The following is a 23,104-nucleotide window of genomic DNA, read 5'->3' as shown; positions in this document are numbered from 1 at the left end:
GCCTTAATTCCTCACCTTCATCCCTCTGGAGCTTTCCCAAGGACACAGGAGGTGGGGAAGTGCCTTGCTCAGGACCTTGCTGGGGAGAGGATCTCCAGTATTCTCACCCCCTCGGTGTCCTCTCAGGTTTCCAGCAGGCTCCTCATGCTATGATTTGTACTGTTTCGGCTCAGGGGCTCCTGGGCGCCTGGGTTGCTGTGGGGCCATGGGGTTTGGAGGCCGTGTGCTCCACCCGCTGGGCTTAAACACCTTGGCAACGGGAGGGGATGGAAGTGCTGGGTCTCGAGTGAGCCTCATAAGCAGATTCTTCAGCTTAGCCTCCTGTTGTCTGGCCCAGCAGCTCCCTGTGCTTAGAATAGTGTTAGATGATCTTTTCCTTTCAAAGTCCCGATGTCAGGGCAGCTCTGGCGTTAGAGCCGTGCCCCAGAGCAGGATTACTTCGCTGGCAGCTCTTTATGGTGATTTCATCTTCAGTTTATGAGCTATAAACAATGTCCTGCTCCTTCCTTCCCTCCCCTCCAAATCACGATGTTTTCCCAAAGCCAGGCCCTCCGCGCCTTCTCCAGCCATCCCACCATCCTCCTTCCTCCGATCCTAGTAGCTGACAGATGAGTGGAGACTCAACCAAAGCTAATGGGTTCCCCGAGATCAGGAGCGATTGAATGACTCAGCTGCTTTGTCACCGAGACAAAGAAGCACATTTCCCCCTTTCTCAAAATAGCTGCCGAATTTCTCCCTGGGCATTCATTTTCCCCGACTCTCCCCCATGAATGGCTTTGTGGCTCGGCCGCTCTCGGTGCGATATAATTAGACTCTGTGGGCTCCGGGGCACAGGCTCACCTCGGGCATTCAGATTCCGTGGGCTCCAGATCACTTGGACTCAAATACCTTGGAGCGGGAACAAAAAAATTCCAGCCCGGCCTCCTAAGTGCTGATGTTGGGAGTGGAGTGCATGGGCTCAACTTACTGACAGTGATGAGTGCATTTGCCATCTGACTCCACGCTTCTAGCCGATGGTGGAATGAATAGTTTCCTACATGTATTAAACCTTGGCAACTAGGTTTGTTGGTTCAGGTCCCTTTCATATTCCTGGGAAGCCAGTGACCTCTGCCGGATTAGAGCCAGTCATGGGTATTTGAGTCATGGGATCTAAAGTTGGAAGTTACTTAGGGATCGGCTGGCACAACTCCTTCATCTTAAGATGAGGCCACTGAGAGCCAGGGAGGTCGAACCAAGCCGTCTCTCCTGACTCCGAGACACCGTTTGTCTCTCTAAGATGCTGTGCTGCGTAATGCAAAACAAACGTGCCCCAAACTAGGATGTTCAACATTTACTGAGCGGCAGTCTGTGTGCCTATCCGGGTGCCAGGCTCGGGGGTTTGCAGACAGAAGGGGGACCCTGTGCCCATGTTGCTGATGGTTTATGGCAACAGTCACAACGCAGGATGTCAGGAAGGTGTATTCTGACCCGGTGTTGGGCTTGTGACCTGGGCCAGCTTCCTGTTCCATGAACATAATGTTCGCACAATGCCTTTCTCCAGAAATTCCCTTCCAGCGGAGCAAGAAGGGCCTCTGCCCTGGGCCCTGGGCCTCAGGACGCCCTAACTTAGGAGAGATTTCCTCGAAATGCATCACGTGCCCCTCTGCCGCCCTAGGCGGGCTTGGGCTGCCCTCTGGACAGGGCCTCTGGCTCTTGTTTCTCCCGCTTTGGGGTCCCCTGTGACCTCCTGCCCCCTGAGCGAGGGGAGCCGGACGCCTTGAGGAGGAATAGGAGCTCTGGAACTCGTGCATGGGGGGTCGCCCTGAGACCCCACGGCCGGCCCTTGATTCGAGGAAGATGGCCTGGCGCTCAGACCGTTCCCACTGCCCGGGGAGCTATTTCTTCCTCAGCGTGACACGAGCTGGGGCAGGCAGGATGCTGCGGACGTGCTGATTTCTGAGGCAAACTGTATAGCCAGAAGGTCCCAAAATAGCCAAACCACACTTCTGGGCTCTGCATATCCCGGGGCGGCCCTGCCTGCACCGCTCCCTGCCCGGTGAGGGTTCTGGACAGAAAGCCCATTTCCATCTTTCTCACTGAGGCCCGCACCCGTCTCCGTTCTCTCTGCGTTTGCCCCCGGTTTTCCTCTGGAGACTGGAGGGCGGCCTGTAGGAAGTTTCTCTTAGGATTTATCTTCTAGCAGAGACGTTTACACCTTCCTGCAAATCATACCCTCCTCATAGCATCACCTGACCCCAAACGGGGCAGGAGGGGGGCTCGAAGAACCGGGGGGAGGTACGGAAGGACCCTGCTCAGGGGGTCCCCCGGGACCTTCCCCGTTTCCTCTGAGGGAGGTGATATTTCTCAGAGGCCATTGCCAAATTCTTCAGGGGTTGACTGGACACACAGACCTCACCAGTCATCAGGCACCGGGGGGAGGAAACACGCTGCTTTTCCCGTGGGGCCGAGAGTGGGCGCGGTGTCTGGAGATGTGTTTGTGTAGCGGAGACGGGCCAACTCAATTAGCCAGAAAGCGGAGGGTCACAGGGAGCCATCACGTGGACGTGCGGCCGTCTAGGGCTCGCTGCTTTTAAGAATTTAGACAGAGATCGCAGGGCGGGGACCGATGGGAGGCTTTCTGCCTAAGTTCAATTAAAGCGCTATTTTAGCATCGACCTCACGCGGTGGTTACTTATACTCAGCAGAGCCGGTGAGAAAAATGGCTCGGAGCAATAGACTGCCTTTGAAAAGAAGGGAAGTCGTGTAAATTAGGTCTGAATTTCTTTTGGGCGGCGCGTAGTAGGTACAAAGGAGTGAGGGCAGGCTGATCGGAGCTTTCTGAGGCTTTACCAGACCACAGAAGAATGGGGGGAAGGGGGGGCTATGATTCACAGCTTGGAAATAGAAACACGGATACACTCGTAAAAATATTCAATTTGCCAACAGTCAGAGAAACACAATTTAGAGCAAGGCACCCGTCTCGCAAATCAGAGCAGCGAAGATTTTGAAAAACGGCGATATTTATTGTCGGTGAGGCTGCAATAAGATGTGCGCTCACATGCGCTGAGAGTGCAGATGGATAAAACCTTCATGAAAACAATGAGGTGACGTATATCAAGATTTAAAAAAACCCCCACAGAACCACCAAAAAGCTTCTCATGCCTTAACCCAATGTTGCCACGTCTTGAAATCTGTCTAAAAAGAATCATTGACAGAGGTGGGTGAAGACTGATGCAGAAAAGTATCCCAGTCGTAGTTTTATTTATAATTGGAAACACTGTAACCAGGAAAAAAAAGTTCCGTAACAGGGAAGGTGTAGTAAAAGTGATCTATTTATACATTGTAACATTATGTAGCAACACACAAAAATAGATGAGGGATGACGTTTGCCAGTGGTAATAGCTTATGAAAAAGCATTGACTAGAAAAAAGAAGGTTCATAATTCAGTGGGATCTCAACTATATAAAAATATACACGTAACTTAAGCGTCAGGCCAAGATGGAAGAACCGAGGTCAGATTGATCTTCCTACCTGAAAAAAAAAATAATTGAGCCACAGATAAAAATACATAAAACAATGTTTTAAAAGATGCCCCTCAGGCAGTGAAGGACGGTGAGCCCGGAGAGACGTCCCTTAAATTTTCACAGTTACTGTCTTAAGAGAGCGTCCGGGGTGCAATGCAGGGAGGGGGACCCCAGGTGCAGCCTAGCGGGGGGCCTGAGTTGAGGGGACAGAGGCGAGGAGGTGGGGCTGCGAGTCTGGGACACCGAGGTGCTTGGAATCGGAAGGACAGACAGACCTAAGGGAGTGGAAGGAGCAGTGCCTGGTGCCCTCCGGGGCTGGAAATGGTGCTGGGTTCTTCCAGGCGGGCGGGAAAACTTGGTGCTTTGTGGGGCGGGGGACACCGCAGAGCGTACAGAAGGGGGGGGCAGGTGGCTCTAGATGGAGCGCCGCTCTGGTCTTGCCCGTCAGGTATATTAAAAGCAAGACCTGGAAAGAGAAAACTGTTTCCAAGAAACGTAACTGCCTCTCAGAGTAGAGCTTCGGAATATTTATAGGAATACAGAAATACTTAGCGCTCAACGCGGTAAAATGTCACGGTATCTAGGATTCAATACTGAATTTTCAGGCGGGCAAAGGAACACAGGACAATGCTGCCCCAAGGAGCGTTCTGGGGGGAAATTTATATGTTATAAACTATATGCTAGCATAGAAGAAAGGCGGAAAGGTATCTAATTAAGCTCAAATTTCACTTATTAAAAAAACAAGGTCAAAACCCAAAGTAAGGGAAGGAAATGAGAAACATTAGAATGGAAATCAGTGAGACAGCAAAAGAGAAACAATGGAGAAAAATTAGTTTAATCAAAAGCTGATTCTTTGAGATCAATAAAGTTGATAAAATCCCTACCCAGACTGATTAGGAAAAAAGAGAGAGAGAAAGAGAGGAGACAAATTACCGTGATCAGAAATGAGAGAGGAAATTGCTCCTAGCTCCATAGATGGGAAAAGTGTAATAAGAGAGTATTAAGAACAACTTCATGCCAATAAATTTGACAACTTAGATGAAGTTGAAGAAATTTGACAGCCATAAGCTACCAAAGCTCGTTCAGGAATAAATTGATAACCAAAATAGCCCTACATGTATTAGTGGAATTGAGTGCATAGTTAAAATCATCCCCACAAGGTTAGTTGGCTTCACTAGTGATTTGTACCAAACACTTAAAGAATAAATATTAGCGATTCCATACAAACTGTTCCGGAAAATTAAAGAAGAGAAAATACTTCCTAACTTGTGTTGTGAGGCCAGCGTTACCTGATAAGAGACTTTACAAAAAACAAAAAAACAAAACTACCAGCTAATGTCTCTTACGGGTAGAGATGCAGATGTCTTTAACCCAATTTTAGAAAATTCATATCATTTAATCAAGACCAACTGGGATTTATTGCAGGAAAACAAGATTAGTTGAACAGGCAGAAATCATTGCATGCAATTTATTATATAAAAAAACTTAAAAAAAACCCAGCATACAATTGTCTCCATAGACACAGAAAAAGCATTTGACAAAATTCAACATCATGTCCTGATAAAAATTCAACAAGTGAGAGAAATCATATCCCTCAGTAAATCATATCCATGAAAACCATCAGGTAATGTCATACTTATTTAAAAAAATAAATCTTTATTGATTTCGGAGAGGGGGAGGAAGAGGGAGAGAGAGAAACATCAATGATGAGAGTCATTGATCGACTGCCTCCTGCACGCCCCCTGCTGGGGTTCGAGCCCACAATCCGGGCCTGCGCCCTGACCGGGAATCGAACTGGGATCTCCTGGGTCCTAGGTCGATGCTCCACTGCTGAGCCACACCGGCCAGGAGGTGACATACTTGATGAAAGACAGATGCTCTCCCCTGGGATCAGAAGCAAGACTAGAACATCCACTCCGCCACTTCTATTAAAGATGGTGTTGGAGATTGTAGTCGGGGCAAATCGTCAAGAAGAGGCATTCAGGTGGGTTGGGAAGAAGTAGAACTTTTATTTGCAGATGTTATGATTGTCTTTGTAGAAGTTCTGATGGAGTCTACACACAGACAGAAGCTACAGGAACTATTATTAATTGAATTTACCAAAGTTCCAGGGTGGTAAATCAATATACAAAAATAATTTTTATTTCTCTGTAGTGCGACAAACCATTCAAAAATAAATTTTTCAAAATACAATTTACAATAGCATCAGAAATATGAAATAGGGATAAATCTGACAAAATATGCGAAAGATCTGCATGCCACAGGCTATAAAACATTCTTGAAACAAATTTATGAAGACCTGAATGAGTAGAGAGATAGAGTTCATGGCTCAGAAGACTCAATATTGTTAAGATGTCAGTTTTCCTTAAATTGATTTACGGATTGAATGCATTCCCAGTCAAAGTCGCGAGGATTTTTTTTGGTAGAAATCAACAAATTGATTATAAAATTCTTATGGAAATGCAAAAGACCTAGAATAGCTAATGCAGCTTTGGGGGGAAAAAAAAAAGTTGGAGAACTAACAATATTCTGTTCCAAGATTTAGTATAAAGCTACAGTAATCAAGACAGTGTGATATTGATGTCAAGACTGACAAATAGATTAACAAAACGGAGTAGACAGTTTAGAAATAACCCCCCACATGTAGGGACAATAGATTTTTGACACGGGCAAGTTCCACGGAGACGTTGAAAAACTGGATGTCCAGAGATTAATGTCAGCTTATACTTCACACTGTTAACAAAGATGACCCTAAAATGGACGAGAGATTTACGCATGCCACCTCCAGCGATAACATTTTTGGAAGAACACGTGTGGGAAAACCTTTGTGACCTTCTGTGAGGCAAAAATTCTTTTTTTTAAAAAAAAAATATATCTTTATTGATTTCAGAGAGAGGAAAGGAAAGGGAGAGAGAGAGACAGAAATATCAATGAAGAGAGTCATTGATCGGCTGCAGCCCGCAACCCGGGCATGTGCCCTGACCGGGAATCGAACCTCGATCGCCAAGGATCCTAGGTCGACGCTCAACCACTGAGCCACGCCCAGCCGGGCAAGGCAAAAATTCTTTAGCTGCAACCTAAGAGCACAATCCATAAAGTGTCGAAGGAATAAACTAGACTTCGTCGTGGTTAAAAACTCCTGCTAATGGCACTATTGAGAGAATAAAGACACAGGTCACAAAAAATATTGGAAGACAATATTTTTCAATTATGTATCTCATCGAGGATTTTTATCCTGCATATATAAAGGACACTTAAAATTCAATAATAAAACAGTTCATTTAAAAAACGAACAAAAGATTTGAACAGGTGTATCACCGTATAAGATATACAGGCAAATATGCATATAAAAATAATGACCGACATTAAGGTTCAGGGAAATGTGCATTAAAACCACAAGGTGATACCCCTATGCGTCTATTATAATAGTTAAAAAGAGGGTCGGCAAAGACCTGGATAAACTGAACCTCATACACTCTGCTGGCGGAAATGTAAAAATGGTACAATCACTTTGGAAAGCGGTCTGGCAGTCTCTTAAAAATTGAACATGCACCTGAAATAGGGCTATTCATTTTCTAGGTACTTACCCAATAGAAATGATAGGATATATCTTTACAAAGACGTGTACACAGGGGTTCATAGCAGCTTTATATGGGATAGGCCCGAACCCGAGCAACCTTAAAGTTCATTAGCTGGTGAATAGATTAAATAAACTAGTATTTCCATACGAGGTCATATTACTCAGCAAGAAAAAGACAGAACTATTGATGTAGGCTACAGCGCGAATAAATCTCAAGATAATTATTCTGTGTTAAAGAAGCCAGACCGAAAAGTGCATGCTGTGTGATTCCGTTTATGTAAAATTCTAGAAAATAAGCTATTGTGACAGAAAGCAGAAGAGTGGCTACCTGGAGACAAGGGCCGGGGGCAAAGAAGGGGCGGGAGGGAAAGTTTACAAAGAAAGTTGACAATGAGGAAGCTTCCCAGGGGGGGTGCGGGTATGTTCAGGACCTTGATTGTTGGGTGTTTCAAGGTGCATACATATGTCAAATCTTACCAAATTGCGCACTTTAAATTTGTATAATTTATTGTATGCCAATTATATCTCAGTACGTCAGTTAAAAAAAAAAATGTTCCCTTTGCCTAAACAATATACCCGGTAAAATATTTAAAGGACACTAATCACTGTAGTTATTTCTCAGTGATGAGACTGTAAATTAACTTTAAAATGATTTCTATAATTACCAGGCTTTACTTTTAGAATTAAGACAACTAAAGCTAAAATATTTTATTTGATTGTCTGACTACAGATACATGCATTGAAACTAAGATCCCTATCATTGATCATTTAGGTTGTTCATTTATCCATTTATTCAAAAAGGAATTGAGCTTTAATGTAGCCCATCAATGTTGGGGATGGGAGTGGAGGGAGCAGAGCAGATGTCGTGTTCTGAACAATTAGTTGGGTATTAATATGGGTAAATTTAGAGTTGGGTGGTAATGGGATATTCTCATTCCTGTTTCTCACTATTGCTAAAATGTTTGCAATTTAAATACTTCTACAATTTTTTTAAAGGTGAAACAATTTTACACTTGCCTGTCCGGCCTGTTTCAGTGGTTGAGCATCGACCTATGAACCAGGAGGTCAGGGTTCGATTCCCGTCAGGGCACATGCCAGGGTTGCGGGCTCCTTGATCCCCAGCAGGGGGCGAGCAGGAGGCATCCTACCAGTGACTCTCATCACTGACGTTTCTCTCTCTCTCTCTCCTTTCCACTCTCTGAAATCAGTAAAAAATATATTTAAAACAAAACAAAAGAAAAAAACAATTTGACACTCTGTGACACAGCAATACGTTTTAAATTTCCTTAGAACCTTTCAGTGTCTTATGCAGAATGGAAATAGAAGGCAGTCCTCCCAATAGGTTCACTTGATAGGCAGAGACTTTGAGTCCAAATAGGTGACTTCCTGCAGCTCACACGGGCGGCAGGTAGAAGCGGTAAGATTCCAGCTCTCCTGGTTAGAATATCCAAGTCCGTTTTCACCACACCATGCTGCAGCACAGTACGACTCCTTTCTCTCAATATTTAAAAGCAGAAATGATTAAATGACTAGAATAAATAAATAAAACATGTGCAGTGGACAGTTTTACTAGAGCCAGAGGGCTCGAAAATGGAAAGAGGCAGCCTCAGGCCGCTGTTTCCTGGAGGCTGAAATAATTTGTCTTTGAAAATGGCCCACCCTAATCATAGTAATCATCATCACACATAATACAATCCCATTTTATGTGGCATGTTTCAGGCCAAATGAATCCCTCCCCAAATGCTTTTCAGAGTTAATATGAAGGTCCCCCAATTACGTGATGCCGTGATGAAGTTAAATAATGCAGTGGCCGGGTTATAATAATAAAGGGTAAGAGGGAATGTGGGAAACGGTCAGGCAATAGCCGTGGAGGAAAGTAGTGTTTCGGAAACGCGGTGAAGACTCGGTGAGGCAGGGAGACCGGAAAGGCGAGTCCCGAGGCAGCTCCCCGCTAGTCCTGAGCACGCGGGTGGCCCACCGCCGTCTGCGGGCAGCCACGGGTATTACAGCCTCAAGTTGCCTCCCCCACAAACTGATAGTAGTAGTATAGTGTTAAATGAGATGATTTTATATTTATAGAGGTATTGTTCCCAAGGCACTCAAAGAAAATGAATTTCTTTTTAAGAAATTCAATTAATTTTTTTCTGTTGTTGGAGAACCCAAGTGTTGCCTTCCTGTATTTTGTTTGATGGGGATAAATGCTTGCCCCACGTAGTATATTATTAGCGTTCTTTTCTGATGAGAGTTGCTGGCAAAAGCTAAAATGATTTCACTGAATAGTTAGTTGTTGGGTCGATACAATTTTGTTTCTCGAAGCAGAAATGAGCGTGTATTTTGGAAACCGGTTGTTGAATGGCTTTTGATTTTCCATAGAATTTTGTAGATACTCTGTCTTTGTTGTTTTTTTGTTTGTTTGTTTCAAAAGGGCAAGCAGCTTAAAAAGGAGTTCTAAAATAATTTCTGGCTTATTAAAAAGGGGTTTCTAAAATGAAATATTTTCTCTCCCTCAGGGCCAGGCCCAGACATTACCCTTTAAGCAGCTGCTGGGGGCGGGGGATCCATGGCTAGAACTGGTCCAGGGGCATCCAGGCCTTGAACAGTTGAATTGACTCAGATCTTTTCTGAGAGGCTCAAGACAGAGAGGTTATCTAGAGATTTTGGGAGGCCAATCCAGAGCCATCTACCTAAACAGCTTCCATACACTGTCTAAATTTGATAAGTCAATAAGTAGCAGTAACAGCATATTATTTGCAAGCTTGGTGGCAAACAGTACAATAAACAGAAAAATATTTGAAGACTTTGCTCTTAGGGAACATGACTGAAATATAGGAAGAGGTGTGGCCACCGTATTTTATATGTATATATGTGTATATATATACACACATATACATATATATTATTATATATATATAATATTATATATATATATAATTTTCTGGTGTAGAACACTGCCTGTGAAATTCTTGCCCATATGCCAACATAAGTTAAAATCCTTGGAAATGATGAAACACGTAATCATTTGCAGAGGACATCATCTGGATGCTTTGAGTAATAAGATGCATCCATGAATATTGGTTGCTTTCCCATTTACCAAACATAATCAATTAGAAAATAGTACTGGAGGAAGGGATTTAATTCCAAATTGTAATAAAATAGTAAAACACCAGACCCGATGTGTCCGTTGCGGGACTGAGTGGGCCTTGTCCTTGGTTCAGGGCGGCCTTCCCATTGCGCAGTGTTTCTAGCTGAGTTTTCCCAATGTTCGTTCCCGAAATTCTTCTTTTTTTTTTGGTTACAGGGTGACCAGTCCTTTTTCTAGGTTTGTTGAGATGCTCGGTCCATTTATACGCAAATCTTGCTGGGCTAGAAACCATTCTCTCTCTTAACCACTTCACCCGTCTGTACTCTAAACTTCTCTGTGTTACTTTAAAAATTTATATATATTGGGAAGTCTTACCTGGGATATTACCTAATAATGGGAGGTAATCTTTTAAATTTAAAATAAAATACAAATAGATTTTTGCATTTCATTGGAGTTCAGAAGGACACAAGAGAGCCATTTAACTTTTTTTTTTTTTTTCCAAATTGAAAGTGGCAAACTGAAGATGTCTGTCTCTCTGGCCCCTCATGGCTTTTTAAAAAAAATCTTGACCCCACAGCTCACCAGACCACCTTTCCGTTCTGAGTAGGTTTTGCTTAACGGCAACGTTGAGGTGCTCCAGACTTGCACACAGGCACTGGCTACGCGAGTCCCCCCCTCAGGGTGCTGGGACCCTTGGCTCCGTGGCAGAGAAGTTGGACAATAGAACAGGGACTGTGTTTCTCAGCATCACGGAGAGGACGGGCGTGGAAAGAGCGCCATGGCTCTCAAGTGTAAGTCACCCTTTCGCGAGATTTTGAAGGCTGTTCAGAACCTATTAATTTTGGGGTATGTTCTTTCTTTCTTTTTTTTAAATATGTCTTTATTGGCTTCAGAGAGAGAGAGAAACATCAATGATGAGAGAGTCATTGATTGGCTGCAGCCCACAGCCCGGGCATGTGCCCTGACCTGGAATCGAACCCTGATCGCCTGGATCCTAGGTCAACGCTCAACCGCTGAGCCATGCCCGGCTGGGCGGGGTATGTTCTGTGTTTATGCTAATCACAGTCCTGTCATAAACACAAAAGCTGCTTGCGTTTAACAATCACACGCACCAATTAGAAATAACAGGGCCCCTCTGGCCCCCGGCCAGGCCGCGGGAGAGCGTCGTAGGGAGTAACGGGCCCGCATCCCGGTCGTCCGTCTGGAGGTGAGACTGCTGGGCCTGCGGACGACCTGACAGAGTGACACGTTCTCCTGTGAGGAATCGTGTCCTGACGCTGGGTCTTGACTTTTCCATCTTTAATTTTTTCCTTTCACTTCTACTCACGTCCTGTTGGAACAACTCATTTTGTTCCGAAGCTGCTCTGGGGTTTGCGTCTAAGTGCAAAGCACAAGTACATCTGCACCTTCTCGGCAAACCGGCCGTCTGGCGGGGCCGCTTCATAATGAGATTTTTCAAAAACCTCTCTCCTCACAGGCCGGCTCTTCCACTCCCTTAATCTTCTCCCTCAGGGCTCCCGATGATCCCGCTCATCTGTCACATTGTCTGGGGCTATGCTTGGCATTTGCCAAAAAAAAAAAAAAAAAAGCGAAATACATACTAAGAGGGCACAGTGCCTACCCCACTGTCGTCCGGGGGTCTTTCTCCCCTGTCCGTCTGCCCTGCCAAGTTACAGCATCACTTTCAGTATCTAAGGAGGAAGGCGGTTCAGTTTGACGTGCGTTTGGATTTCTGTGATGATGGTTGGAGGGCTGGAGCCTTCCTGAAGTCGACGCTCTCGGTGCTGACGTCCCCGCGCCCCGGGAGGTCTCCCTTCCCGAAGCGGTTTTACGGCTCATTAACCCGCGATCGCCTTGGTGATGACCCAGGAGACGAGATGAATTACAGAGTGAACTCCTGATCTCAAGTTGGGCAGTTAGTATGAGGGGAGCCGTGCCGGTGCTCGGGCACCGGGCCGGCAGCCCCCTGTCCCTGCGGGAGGGCCAGAGCCCGGAAGGTCCCCCTTCACGGCCCCGACCCCGTCAAAATGGGCACGGAAGCGGGAACCAGCCAGGCCCTCGGCGGCAGGCGTCCGTAAGGAACGCCGTCTCCGTGTCTGTAATTTGTCAGTTAGGCCTCTCTGCAGAACCTGGTGCAAATATACTGCCTGTGACATGTTTCTTTCCCACTCATAGGCATTATTTTACGATGGGAATAAATTTATTCTTTATTACAGTCACTGAGCATGAGTGATTCACTTCCCCAGTTGATCTACGAGCGTTTTTAAACGTCTCCTTCACCGACGGATTCGTTCTTCCGTCGTGAGCATCTCAGGCCGGGTGGGATGGTGGCTGGAAGCAGATACCGTTTCTGTCCTCATGGGTGTTATAAATTAATAGGGAGGGACTGGCGTTAGCCACAGTGTCCCACAAATACTTGTGAAGTCACAGGGAGAACCAGGAGTAGTGGAAGGGCCCCCTGTGAAGGGCGCGGGGAGGGTGCCCCGGAGTCCTCGCTGCTTGAATTGCTTGCGGGCGCCCTGGACCGGATGAGACACATGTGGGCAGACGTGCCCTTCGCTGGGCTCTGAAGGCGAGGTCGCGTTGTGACGTCGATTTTCCGTAGGGTTTGGTAGGTTTTCTTTGCGCTTCGGGCATAGTTAGCATTGTTTCCTTCATTGGATTCTTTGGATGATAAATCCCCTGACATAATCCCCCCCCACCCCCCAAAAACGATGCCTAGAAGAATTTCAGAGTATCGTATCGCACGGGCGTCTTCCCGAAGGCCAGGAATCATCCGGCTCGTTGGGATCCTGCATGCTTCAGCTTAAAGTGGGATTCGACTCCACATCCGGTGGGAAACCAGCATCTCCTTTCCCCCCAGCAGCCACCAGCACATGTTCACGGGGCAAGTTGCACCGAGGACTTCGTGGCGGGAATTAGCCCGCAGGCAGCTGAGCAGACGTCGGCCGCCGATTCCATAGTCCCTCAGGCATTTCCTCCCCTGGGGGTTTTGGCCGCTTTTTCCCCTTCAGTTCAGGCTCTGCCATTGCCCCCAATCCTAAGTCTGTCCCAGCTGTGCCTTGGGGGTGTCCTCCAACAACCGTCTTGTATTGCTGAGAATTACGGGACTTGCTAAAGGGACAAGAAAGGATCCCAGTTCCAAATACACGTGGGCGCTCTGCCCAAATCCGGCAGGGCAGGGCCTCGGCGTCTGCCACGTACGAATTCATGCATGTTGTAGATTTCTGGAGAGGTTTTTAAGAAGTCTTCAGTAAGGTCTGTTTTAAATATTTCTCAGAAATCCGTTACTTTTATGATTACTTTTTTTTGGTAATCCTCATTTGAGGATGTTTGATTTTCAGAGAGAGTGGAAGGAAGGGGGGAGGAGAGAGAGAGAGAGAAACGTTGATGTGAGAGAGACACGTCGACTGGCTGCCTCCCGCACTCACCCTAACCTGCAACCCAGATGCAAGCCCTGGACCAGGAATCGAACCCGAGACCCTTTGGTGCACAGGCCGGCGGTGCTCTAACCACTGAGCACACTGGCGAGGGCAGAAACGGGGTTACTTATAAGGACGTCAGCTCTGCAGTTGCACACGCTGACTTACAACGACTTGAGCAACAAGACGTGACAGTTTGGACGCAGGACGGTTGGCCCATGGCTCAGCCTGACAGCACCGGGGCTCGGGTCTTCCGGCTCTGCCTCGGCCGCGTTTCGCGTCCACGCGACCCTCGGACCGCGGGCCGGGCGGCTGCAGCAGGTACAGACCTGGGGTCGGGAAGGGCAGTGCCCTTGGAAGGGGAGCGGCTTTTTCTTTCCAGGGCTTTTTCTTAGAGATAACAGGCTCCTTGCAGAGCCTCCCAGTGGGCCCTTTCGCCCGGGTCTTTGGCTGGAGTTGGGCCTTGGCTCTGTTCCTGAACGGACCCAGAGCAGGAGGGGAGGACGGCCGAGCCCCCAAGCACGGGGCTACACGCAGGATAGACAGGCCCGCACAAAATCGAGGTTCTGTTCGGCGTGAGTGAGGTGGAAATCAGTGCTGGCAGGGCACTAGCAGTGCCCATTAAAGAAACACATTGCCACGGGCTGAACTGTGCCCCTCCCGGAATCAATACCGCGAGGCGCTAACCCCCAGTGTGACTGATGGTATCGGGGGTAGGGTCTTTAGGAAGCAATTACGGTGAAACGAGGTCATAAAGTTAGGCCTTTGATCTGATAAGGCCGGAGGCCTGGGGGGGGCCAGTACACACAGGAGGAAAGGCCAGGGGAGGGCACCGTGAGGGGCCGCTGCCCGCGAGCTAGAGAGAGTCTTCGCCAGAAACCAGCCCCGCCGCACCTTGATCCGGGCTGACTTGTCTCCAGAATGGCGAGAACACAGATTTCTGTCGTTAAGTCACCCAGTCGATGGTGTTTTGTTCTGGCAGCCGGAGCCAACTAATACACACGCCAATGTGATAAAAAAAAAAATTGAGATAATACAGAAGTTTCTAGAAAAATGAAGCGCTCCTCTAGGCCAGTTTCACCCCGGCGATGGCTGCTCAGCACAGTCGGCTGTAGACTTTTCTAGTCCTTTGAATGGTTACCAAAGGGGTGTGCGTGTGTGTGTGTGTATATATGTGTGTGTGTGTATGTGTGTGTGTATATGTGTGTGTGTATATATATGTGTGTGTGTATATGTGTGTGTGTGTGTATATGTGTGTGTGTATATGTGTGTGTGTATATATATGTGTGTGTATGTGTGTGTGTATATGTGTGTGTGTGTGTGTGTATGTGTGTGTGGGTGTGTATATATATGTGTGTGTATATGTGTGTGTATATATGTGTGTGTATATGTGTGTGTATGTGTGTGTGTGTATGTGTGTGTGTATATGCGCGCGTGTGTGTGTATATATATATATACACACACATATATACATATATATAAATATATACACACACACACACATATACATACAGGGTGTCCCCCCAAAATGTATACACACTTGAACAGCTGATAGCTCAATTTTGAAAATGAAATGTATGTTAATAAAGGCTGCCTTTATAATAATTCCAAGTGTGTGTACATATTTTTGGGGACTCCCTATCTATGCACATGTAGTCTTTGTACACGCATGCTTGTTTGGTATTTACTTTTTACTTTTTTAACATCGACACGTTGCCTGCTGTTGTGCAAGTTGTTTATTTTCTCTCAACAAAACGCGTAGCCCGAACCCCCTTCCTTACGAGCGGTGCACAGATGCCCCGTGTAGCTGCCCCCTAGTTTCGTAAACCGCGTGTGCGAGGGCTCCGTGTGCCGTGGCCCCCCACTTCCCCGAACACGCAGGGCTCCTGGGATTTGTGTTCAGCACGACACACTTTTGCACCTGCCGACCCAGAATTACAGGTTCCTCTGTCCGTTGCGTGGAAAGGAGACCTCATTGCATGAGGCTCCCCGGACGTTTAACCATTGGCATGGAGATGGCTGATGGTACCCGCAGGTTCTGACGACACAGGGCGCTGATGAGTGACCGTGGGCTCAGTGGTCTTCATCCGGCCCCCGGGCATCAAAAATGCCAGCTTCCCTCTCTGTCGGGGACCAAGCTCTTTGTTCTTGGTGCACGGTGCCGCGTGTGACGGACATGGTGGCCTTACCAGCAGCTGGCTCCTTTCATTTTGGGTGAACCCTCCTTCAAGGCACGAACACGGCAGATCCGACGAGTGAATGTACAGGCGGGACTTTTGGCCCCGTAAACGATTCTGGGCCTCCTTAGAAAGGTTTTAAAGATACGCCGAATGTTGACCAGGAAAATCATTTCTCATAATTCGGTGTTATTTGATTCTAATTTTATTTACCAACAAACACTCTGCAAATGTAGGAAACCCACCCCAGCAGAGCCGTTGAATCTTTAAACCCACTTAATCCTGCCGGTGGGGTTGTTAAAAGAAGCGTGGAGATGCGAACGTGCCTGGGAGTTTGCACAACTGCCCTGCTCGCGAGAGCCGAGATATTGTCGTGTTTATCGCAGACAAAAGATGACTTCCCCTGGGGGACCGGGGTGGTTTCCAGCAGGATTATTCCGTAAATCCCTTTCCCGTACAAAGGCCGTGAATCGTTAGGCGGGTATCTCAGTTTGTTGACTCAGTTGCCTGAAGGTCCAGATGCAGCGTTTTGGAAGCCTTGTCAAACAGTTTAATTTTTCATGTCTTTATTTTTAAAAGCCTCATTTTGGCTCGGATTTATTTTAGGTGACAGCACGTATAAGCAAAGGCAAAGAGAAAGAACCGGAGCCGTTAAGTTGATGGATCGGCGACTTAAATTTTTTTAATGAACTTTTTCTCTTGATTTCAAAATATTATAAGAAAAAATATCTTCCCCAGGCCCACTTAATCTTTAGCACCTCATTTATGTCACCTGTGGTGTCTTTCTAGACAAGAGTGATTTAAAAACGACCCATATTTCAGACCCTGGAGGCTGAGGTAGTTTCCGTGCTTTGATGTTTAGAGGTGTTTTTTATAGCACTTTTTAGTTCCATTATATTATCTTTCTAGAGTAATAGCCAACAATTTTCTCATTAACTCCCATATAGTGTTGCCTCAAAGAGTCATGGATTCTTTAAATTATAAAAAAATAGTCGTCTTAATCAAACTCCCATCTGAACACTTTTATAGGAAAAGTGCGTGGCATATAATAGCACTACAAATAATTAAAAGTATGTTATTTTCCATTGTATGTAGCATGTCTGAATACCTACACGTGATTATAAAAATGCATATCGATCATGACCATCGCAATGTACTTGGTTAACATAATTTTAGTAAGACATAGGCCTAGTCCAGCCTACACGTGTCTTAGAGCTACTGTAGACTTGTCTGTGGGTCAACGAAGACCGGGTAAGATACTGGGGGATTTCATGAAGGATATTACGACATTTTCGAAGTCATCTGTCTTATCCTTAAATGGATGATGCCGTTCAGAAGTAGGCCACAGAGATGATGCTCTCACGTGCCGTTGACTCCGAGCGCCGACAGAGCCGATCCCTCCCAGCGAGCAGCCTACGTTGTCCGTCTTCCCCGAGAAAACTCTGCCCAGGGATCGGGCGGTGGCCGCTAGCGTTAGTCTTCACCCCCGTGGTGTGCACTGGACACCACCGAAGAAACCTCGTGACAGGAGGGGGGCGAGGGAGGGGCATCGGAGAGGCACAGCGGCAGGAAGCATGGGGGGGGAGATCAAGACCCCTGTTGGCAAATGCAGAATGTGCCCAGCTCTCGGGCCGCCGTGGGAATCCGGGCCGTTCTCGTGTGTGCGGAGCTTCAGTAACTTTGAATCTGTCGTATCAGCCACTTCACAAGGCCGCAGGGTCCACAAGGTCTGGAAGCGCCTCCTCTTCGAAGAGCCTTTACGGGCAACTCCCTCAAAGACAGATAAGCCCGGGCACCTGCGGGGGGACGTGAGGGCCCGTTTAAGTCCATCAGTGTAACTTGGTGACAGACGCTCAACAAAGACGAGGCCCTGAGCGAGGCGCGGGAGGAAGGGGCGCCGTCAGGACCTGCTAGCTCACCTGTTTCCGTTTTCTTCCTTGACCGATTTCTTAGAAGAACCAGCACCGTACTTGGAATCAGAAGACCAGGGTTTCAGTATTTACTCTGAGACAGTCAATCTCCCCAATCTCAGCATCTTCGTAGCGAAAGGGGACAGTCTCAGAGCTGCTGTGAAAAACCGTGACGTGGGGACGTCGGGGCGTGGCACCGAGCCCGCCACGTGGCGCGTGCTCAGTGGATTCCGTGGACTGCCCAGCTGCTTTCAAAACACGGAAGAGCCTTCTGTTAGGTTGGAGTAACATCTTACGCCTTTTAAAACAGCAAAGGCTCGGGGTTCTTGTTTCCTACCGTTTCTGAGAACTCAAGGAAAGAGGCTGGCCAGTGTAATTGGAAAAATCGCTCTCTGCCCCCCACCTGTGGCAGCTGTGGGGCGTTTTGATTAAGATCTACCGCGTGCGAAGCGTTGGTGCTGGGTGTTGCAGGGGTTCCCGGGGTACACCCCTCCCCTAAGGAGAGTTCATATTGCATCAGGGCTCTGAGGCAGGTGCAAAAATCACTGCTTAATGGTCACCCCGAAGGTACCAAGATGCCATAAATAGTGAGGAGCTCACCCTGGACCTGAGGGCCAGGAGACGCCTCATGGTGCAGACCTGTGTGTACATCTAGAGTCGACACATTAGAGCTCGATACAGTTAAAGCAACGCGCTTGCCTTTGAAAATCACAGTGTTACTGTCTTACCTGGGTGATAACTGTAGTTGACAATATTTTCATAGCCTCTCGGTCATTGTTTCCCAAACAGGCAACCTAAATATTTTTTCCTGCGTAAGGTATTTTCACATTACTCACGAAGAAGAAGCTGTAGTGTTTCGGGTGAAGGGGGGCGTTGGGTAGGGTGTTGACCCGGAGCCCGGCTGGGTGTCTGACTGGCAGGGTGACCCCCCGGCCCTGTTTCTGGGCTGTGGCTCCCGCCACTCTGTTTTGTCTGTCAATTGACTTCCCCCATTTCTTGTCTTCCAAAACTTTGTTAAAACCTTTGATTGGCCGATGAATTTCCCCTCCTGTTACCTCTGCTGCTATAAAACTACTTGTGTTTATATTTCCACGATGAAATTAATGACATTTTGGGAGGAAGGGAAGTGGATTCATGTTATCAGTTTACTTTGAACGGAAGGCCCGTATCTCTCACGCTTCGTTCCTTCTGTCCGTCCATCCATCGGTGGATCCAGAATCATATAGTATCTGCCTTTCTGTGAATGACGGCCTTTGAAGCGCTGGTGGTTTTCGCCCGGGGGCTCCGAGCCTGGGTGCCACGTGCGGGGCCTGGTTACACTCGTCTGTGCCTTGCTTGCGCTTCAGCTGGAGCAAAATCGGATGCGTTTTATTAATTCCCGTCAGCAGCCGTCCGCCTGCTCTGGGCCGAGCGGCCGGATGGGGTGTCACATCTTCCTTTTGTGCCCCCGGGTATTGCAAGAGTGGATCGTCTCGCACGTGCGTTTAACGCGTGAGGATTTAGCTAAACGTGTGACGCAGCAGCTCTTCTGCTCCCGCAACAGCGGCAGCCACTCGGCGACGTCTATCTGGCACATACGTGCGGTTACACGCCGGCCGCCACGCTGATAGACGCGTCACAGGCCCACAGCCACGGACACTGGACCCTATGAATAACGTAGGGAGACTCAAGGGTAATTTTTGTCTCAGTTGCTAACTCGGGGTCACACCGCCGTGCGGAAAGAGGCCCCCCCGTGTGTGAGGACTTACTGGCCCCCCACCCCGCTCCCAGCCTCCTGTCCCAGCCTTTGCCTTCCCCGTCCGGGCTCCGGGCTCCTCAGAAGCTTTCGTCTGAGTCCTTGGTCCTGACGCCGTTGGCCACGGGTGTGGACGTAGCTCGGAGACGGTTTTCCTTCGCTGAGTCGCTGCTTATTACCAGCCGGGGGGCGAGGCCGTCCCAGCCCGATCGCAGCCCCGGCCCCGTCCTCACCCCCCGAGGCCGTCCCAGCCCGATCGCAGCCCCCCCGGCTCCCGTCCTCGCCCCCCGAGGCCGTCCCAGCCCGATCGCAGCCCCGGCCCCGTCCTCGCCCCCCGAGGTCGTCCCAGCCCCATTGCAGCCCCCGCTCCCGTCCTCGCCCCCCGAGGTCGTCCCAGCCCCATTGCAGCCCCCGCTCCCGTCCTCGCCCCCTGAGGTCGTCCCAGCCCCATTGCAGCCCCGGCTCCCGTCCTCGCCCCCCGAGGTCGTCCCAGCCTGATCGCAGCCCCCGCTCCCGTCCTCGCCCCCCGAGGTCGTCCCAGCCCCATTGCAGCCCCCGCTCCCGTCCTAGCCCCCCGAGGCCGTCCCAGCCCGATCACAGCCCCGGCCCCGTCCTCGCCCCCCGAGGTCGTCCCAGCCCCATTGCAGCCCCCGCTCCCGTCCTCGCCCCCCGAGGCCGTCCCAGCCCGATCGCAGCCCCCTGGTTCCCATCCTCGGCCCCCCCCCAGGCCGTCCCAGCCCGATCGCAGCCCCGGCTCCCGTCCTCGCCCCCCGAGGCCGTCCCAGCCCGATTGCAGCCCCCCCGGCTCCCGTCCTCGCCCCCCGAGGCCGTCCCAGCCTGATCGCAGCCCCCTGGTTCCCGTCCTCGCCCCCCGAGGCCGTCCCAGCCCGATTGCAGCCCCCCCGGCTCCCGTCCTCGCCCCCCGAGGCCGTCCCAGCCCGATCGCAGCCCCCTGGTTCCCGTCCTCGCCCTCCCCCAGGCCGTCCCAGCCCGATCGCAGCCCCCTGGTTCCCGTCCTCGCCCCCCCCCCCCCAGGCCGTCCAGCCCGATCGCAGCCCCGGCTCCCGTCCTCACCCCCCGGGTCACACTCCCTGCTCAGTGTTAGCGACAGACCCGTCTGTGGTCCGGGTGCCCGCTTCTCTTATTAAAACTTCCCGTGGTGACGAGGCCCCCCCAAGCTGACTGACAGTAACCTGGGTAGAGCTGAGGGGGCAAGGGGTGAGCGCTTGTATTTTCCCCAGAAGAACAGCAACAAGCTCCACGCTGGGGGCAGAATCTGGTCCGACCTTTGTGCCGTGTGTTCCCGGCGTTCTTCCACCGTCTCCGCTTCCGTTTCTGTTTTCCCCTCCCCCTTGACATTGATGATCAGCGAGACCCATTTGTCACCCATTTTTCTAGGTCACCCAGCCTTGCGTGTGCATGCGTGTGTGCATGCGTGTGCGTGTACACACGTGTATACTTTCATCCAGAATCACGCCATCACACCCTGGCGCCCTCAGGCGCCTTGCGGTTTTCTCCTGCCCGGCGAGCGGGCCTTTGCTGACCTTCCCGGGCTCGGGGAGCAGACGGGAAGGCCGGGGAGCAGACGGGAAGGCCGCTCAGGCCGCCAAGGCCTGGACCAAGGGCGTTTTTGTTCCCGGCGCCTGTCACGGCTGCAAAGACTGGGAGCCGCCTCCGTGGAAGAAAACAGGATGGGGGGAAACACGGCATCCCCATTTTCCGCCCTAAGGAACCGGCCTCTTTCCAAGCCGCGGGTTTCCCGTCCGTGTTCCAGGGGGCGGGGGGGGGGGTCCCCAGAAGCGCTCACTGCAGGCGGCACTCCCCCCACCTCCGGGTCCCACCCCTCGCGCCCCGTCCTCCGGAACCCCCGGGGCTCCCCGGGATAAATCCAGAGCCCTGGCCCCCGCGACCCGCTCGCAGGATGCGCCCTCCCCTCGGGGCGGCCTCTGGGCCGTCGCGTGCCTGCCACCTGGTCCACGGGGGCCGTCGCGTGCCTGCCCCTGAGCCCGCGGCTGTGGGGTCCGCGGTCTGACGGGAGGCCGCCCGCCGAGCACTGACTCCCCCTCTTCTCTCTCCTCCCGCAGGGCGGCCACGGAGGTCCTGGCGGCGTTGCTGAAATCCAGTAAGCACCCCCGAAGCGCGGTTCTTCCTGCCCCCGGGTTCAGCGGGAGGCGCCCTTCTCTCTCCGCCCCTCGTTTCCGCCCTGGGGGCAGTAGAGCCCCTCCGGGGGCCTCTGGGTGCGATGGAGAAAGGTGGGGCCGCTCCAAGCTCGGGCTGCGGAGCTCAGGTCCCCCCCCCCCCCCCCGGTGTGCCCGGCCTGGCTGGTTCTAAAGCGAGCGCGTTGCCTGCGGGGGCCTGGAGCCCCCCAGCTCCTGCTGATGGACCGGGACCGTGGGTCCTGCTGGGATGAGCTCCAGGTCCCGGTGGGACTGTCCTGGGGAGCGACGGCCAGGCCGGCGGGGAGACGGGGTTCCTGGGCCCGCTCCCCTGGGGGCAGGTGGGGTGTGAGCTGCTCCAAGGGCGGGGCTGCTGGCAACACTCCTATTGAAAGGTTGGCTCTTTTCTTGGCTATTTGAGTCACTGCAAGAGAATAGCCACGGGGAGGGGGGCAGGGGTCTGAATAATTGGAGGGTTTTTTTTCTCGCCTGGTAGCCCCAGTCTGATTACGTGGGGAGCCAGCGTCCGGCGTGCAGCTTAATCGAGGGCACCGTGCGCGCTTGGGGGGAGAGGCCCTCGCTTAATGTTTTAATTCCCCCCCTTTACCTCTTCATCTGTTTTAATTTGGCAGCTTGGAAACCAGCTGCTTCAGTTGTAATATTTGTTTCTCTATAGGGAGCTCGAGGCCTGTGGGTAAGAAGTGAACTTTAATAAAACTTATAAATAAAAAAAACAAAAACACCTTCTTCCCCCAACCGTGCGTCTCTGACAACTCAGAGCCCAGGAAAGATCCGTATCCCACGGCGCTGACGGGGGGAAAACAGTGAAGCTTGAGTTTATTTGGTACAACGCACGCGGCTTCCCAGGGCCTTGGGACCTGCGGGCACAGAGAAGGGGCCTCCAGAAGGTTGGGGGGGGGTCCAGGGTGAAGAATTAAGCCTTCGAGATGGGACGGGGTGGAAAAGTGTCGCCTGGCTGTCACGGGGAGAGAGCAGTTTCTCCTGGACGGGACTTGCCGCAGGTCTGGCGCCTGGGTTCTCAGTGTCCCCCCCCCCCCGCGCCCCGTTACTGCTCCAGGTGTGGGGTGCAGCGGGTGGGGGAGTTCTTGGGCTGCGGGCGCCGAGGAGGGCGGGGCGCCGGGCGTGAAGGCCGCGGTCCCCCCGCTCCCCCGGCCCGGGCCTGGCTGTGGAGGCTCCGCTATTTCCCGGCGGCCACACGGCTTCCTCAGGATTCACAACGCGCCTTCCTCCCGTGTGTGAAAATCCGAAAGCAGTCGCCTGCCGGCCGTGAACCGCTTCCGCCTGACACGTGGTTCACGGGGCCTGAGAGGCCAGCGCCGGTGGGGACACCGACGGGCTCAGGCCCAAAGAGTTCGCAGGTTTTGAGCAAACAGCCGCGGCGCTAGGGGCCCAGCTGCGCGGGCTCTGACGTCTGCTGTCCCTTCAGAGCTCGGCTCAGGCGTCATTTCCTCCGAGAAAACTTCCCCAGCTCCCGCGTCCGGGCTGGACACCCCTCTAGGCTCCCGTGGGCCCCCCAGC

General features: G+C 50.7%; 1 protein-coding gene across 1 annotated transcript in view; it reads left to right on the top strand.

Annotated features, from left to right (window-relative positions):
• AGBL1 (AGBL carboxypeptidase 1) overlaps positions 1-23,104 on the top strand; it is a 330,831-nt gene that overhangs the window by 11,253 nt on the left and 296,474 nt on the right. Inside the window, exon 4 of the mRNA XM_087829256.1 lies at positions 21,494-21,531. Within this exon, the coding sequence (XP_087685382.1) occupies positions 21,494-21,531 (38 nt within the window). The remainder of the gene's footprint in view (positions 1-21,493; positions 21,532-23,104) is intronic.

This window comes from Miniopterus natalensis, chromosome 22 (genome assembly GCF_054644295.1).
Source record: "Miniopterus natalensis isolate mMinNat1 chromosome 22, mMinNat1.hap1, whole genome shotgun sequence".
NCBI classification, from domain to species: Eukaryota; Metazoa; Chordata; class Mammalia; order Chiroptera; family Miniopteridae; genus Miniopterus; species Miniopterus natalensis.
This window is presented reverse-complemented; position numbering and strand designations above follow the sequence as displayed.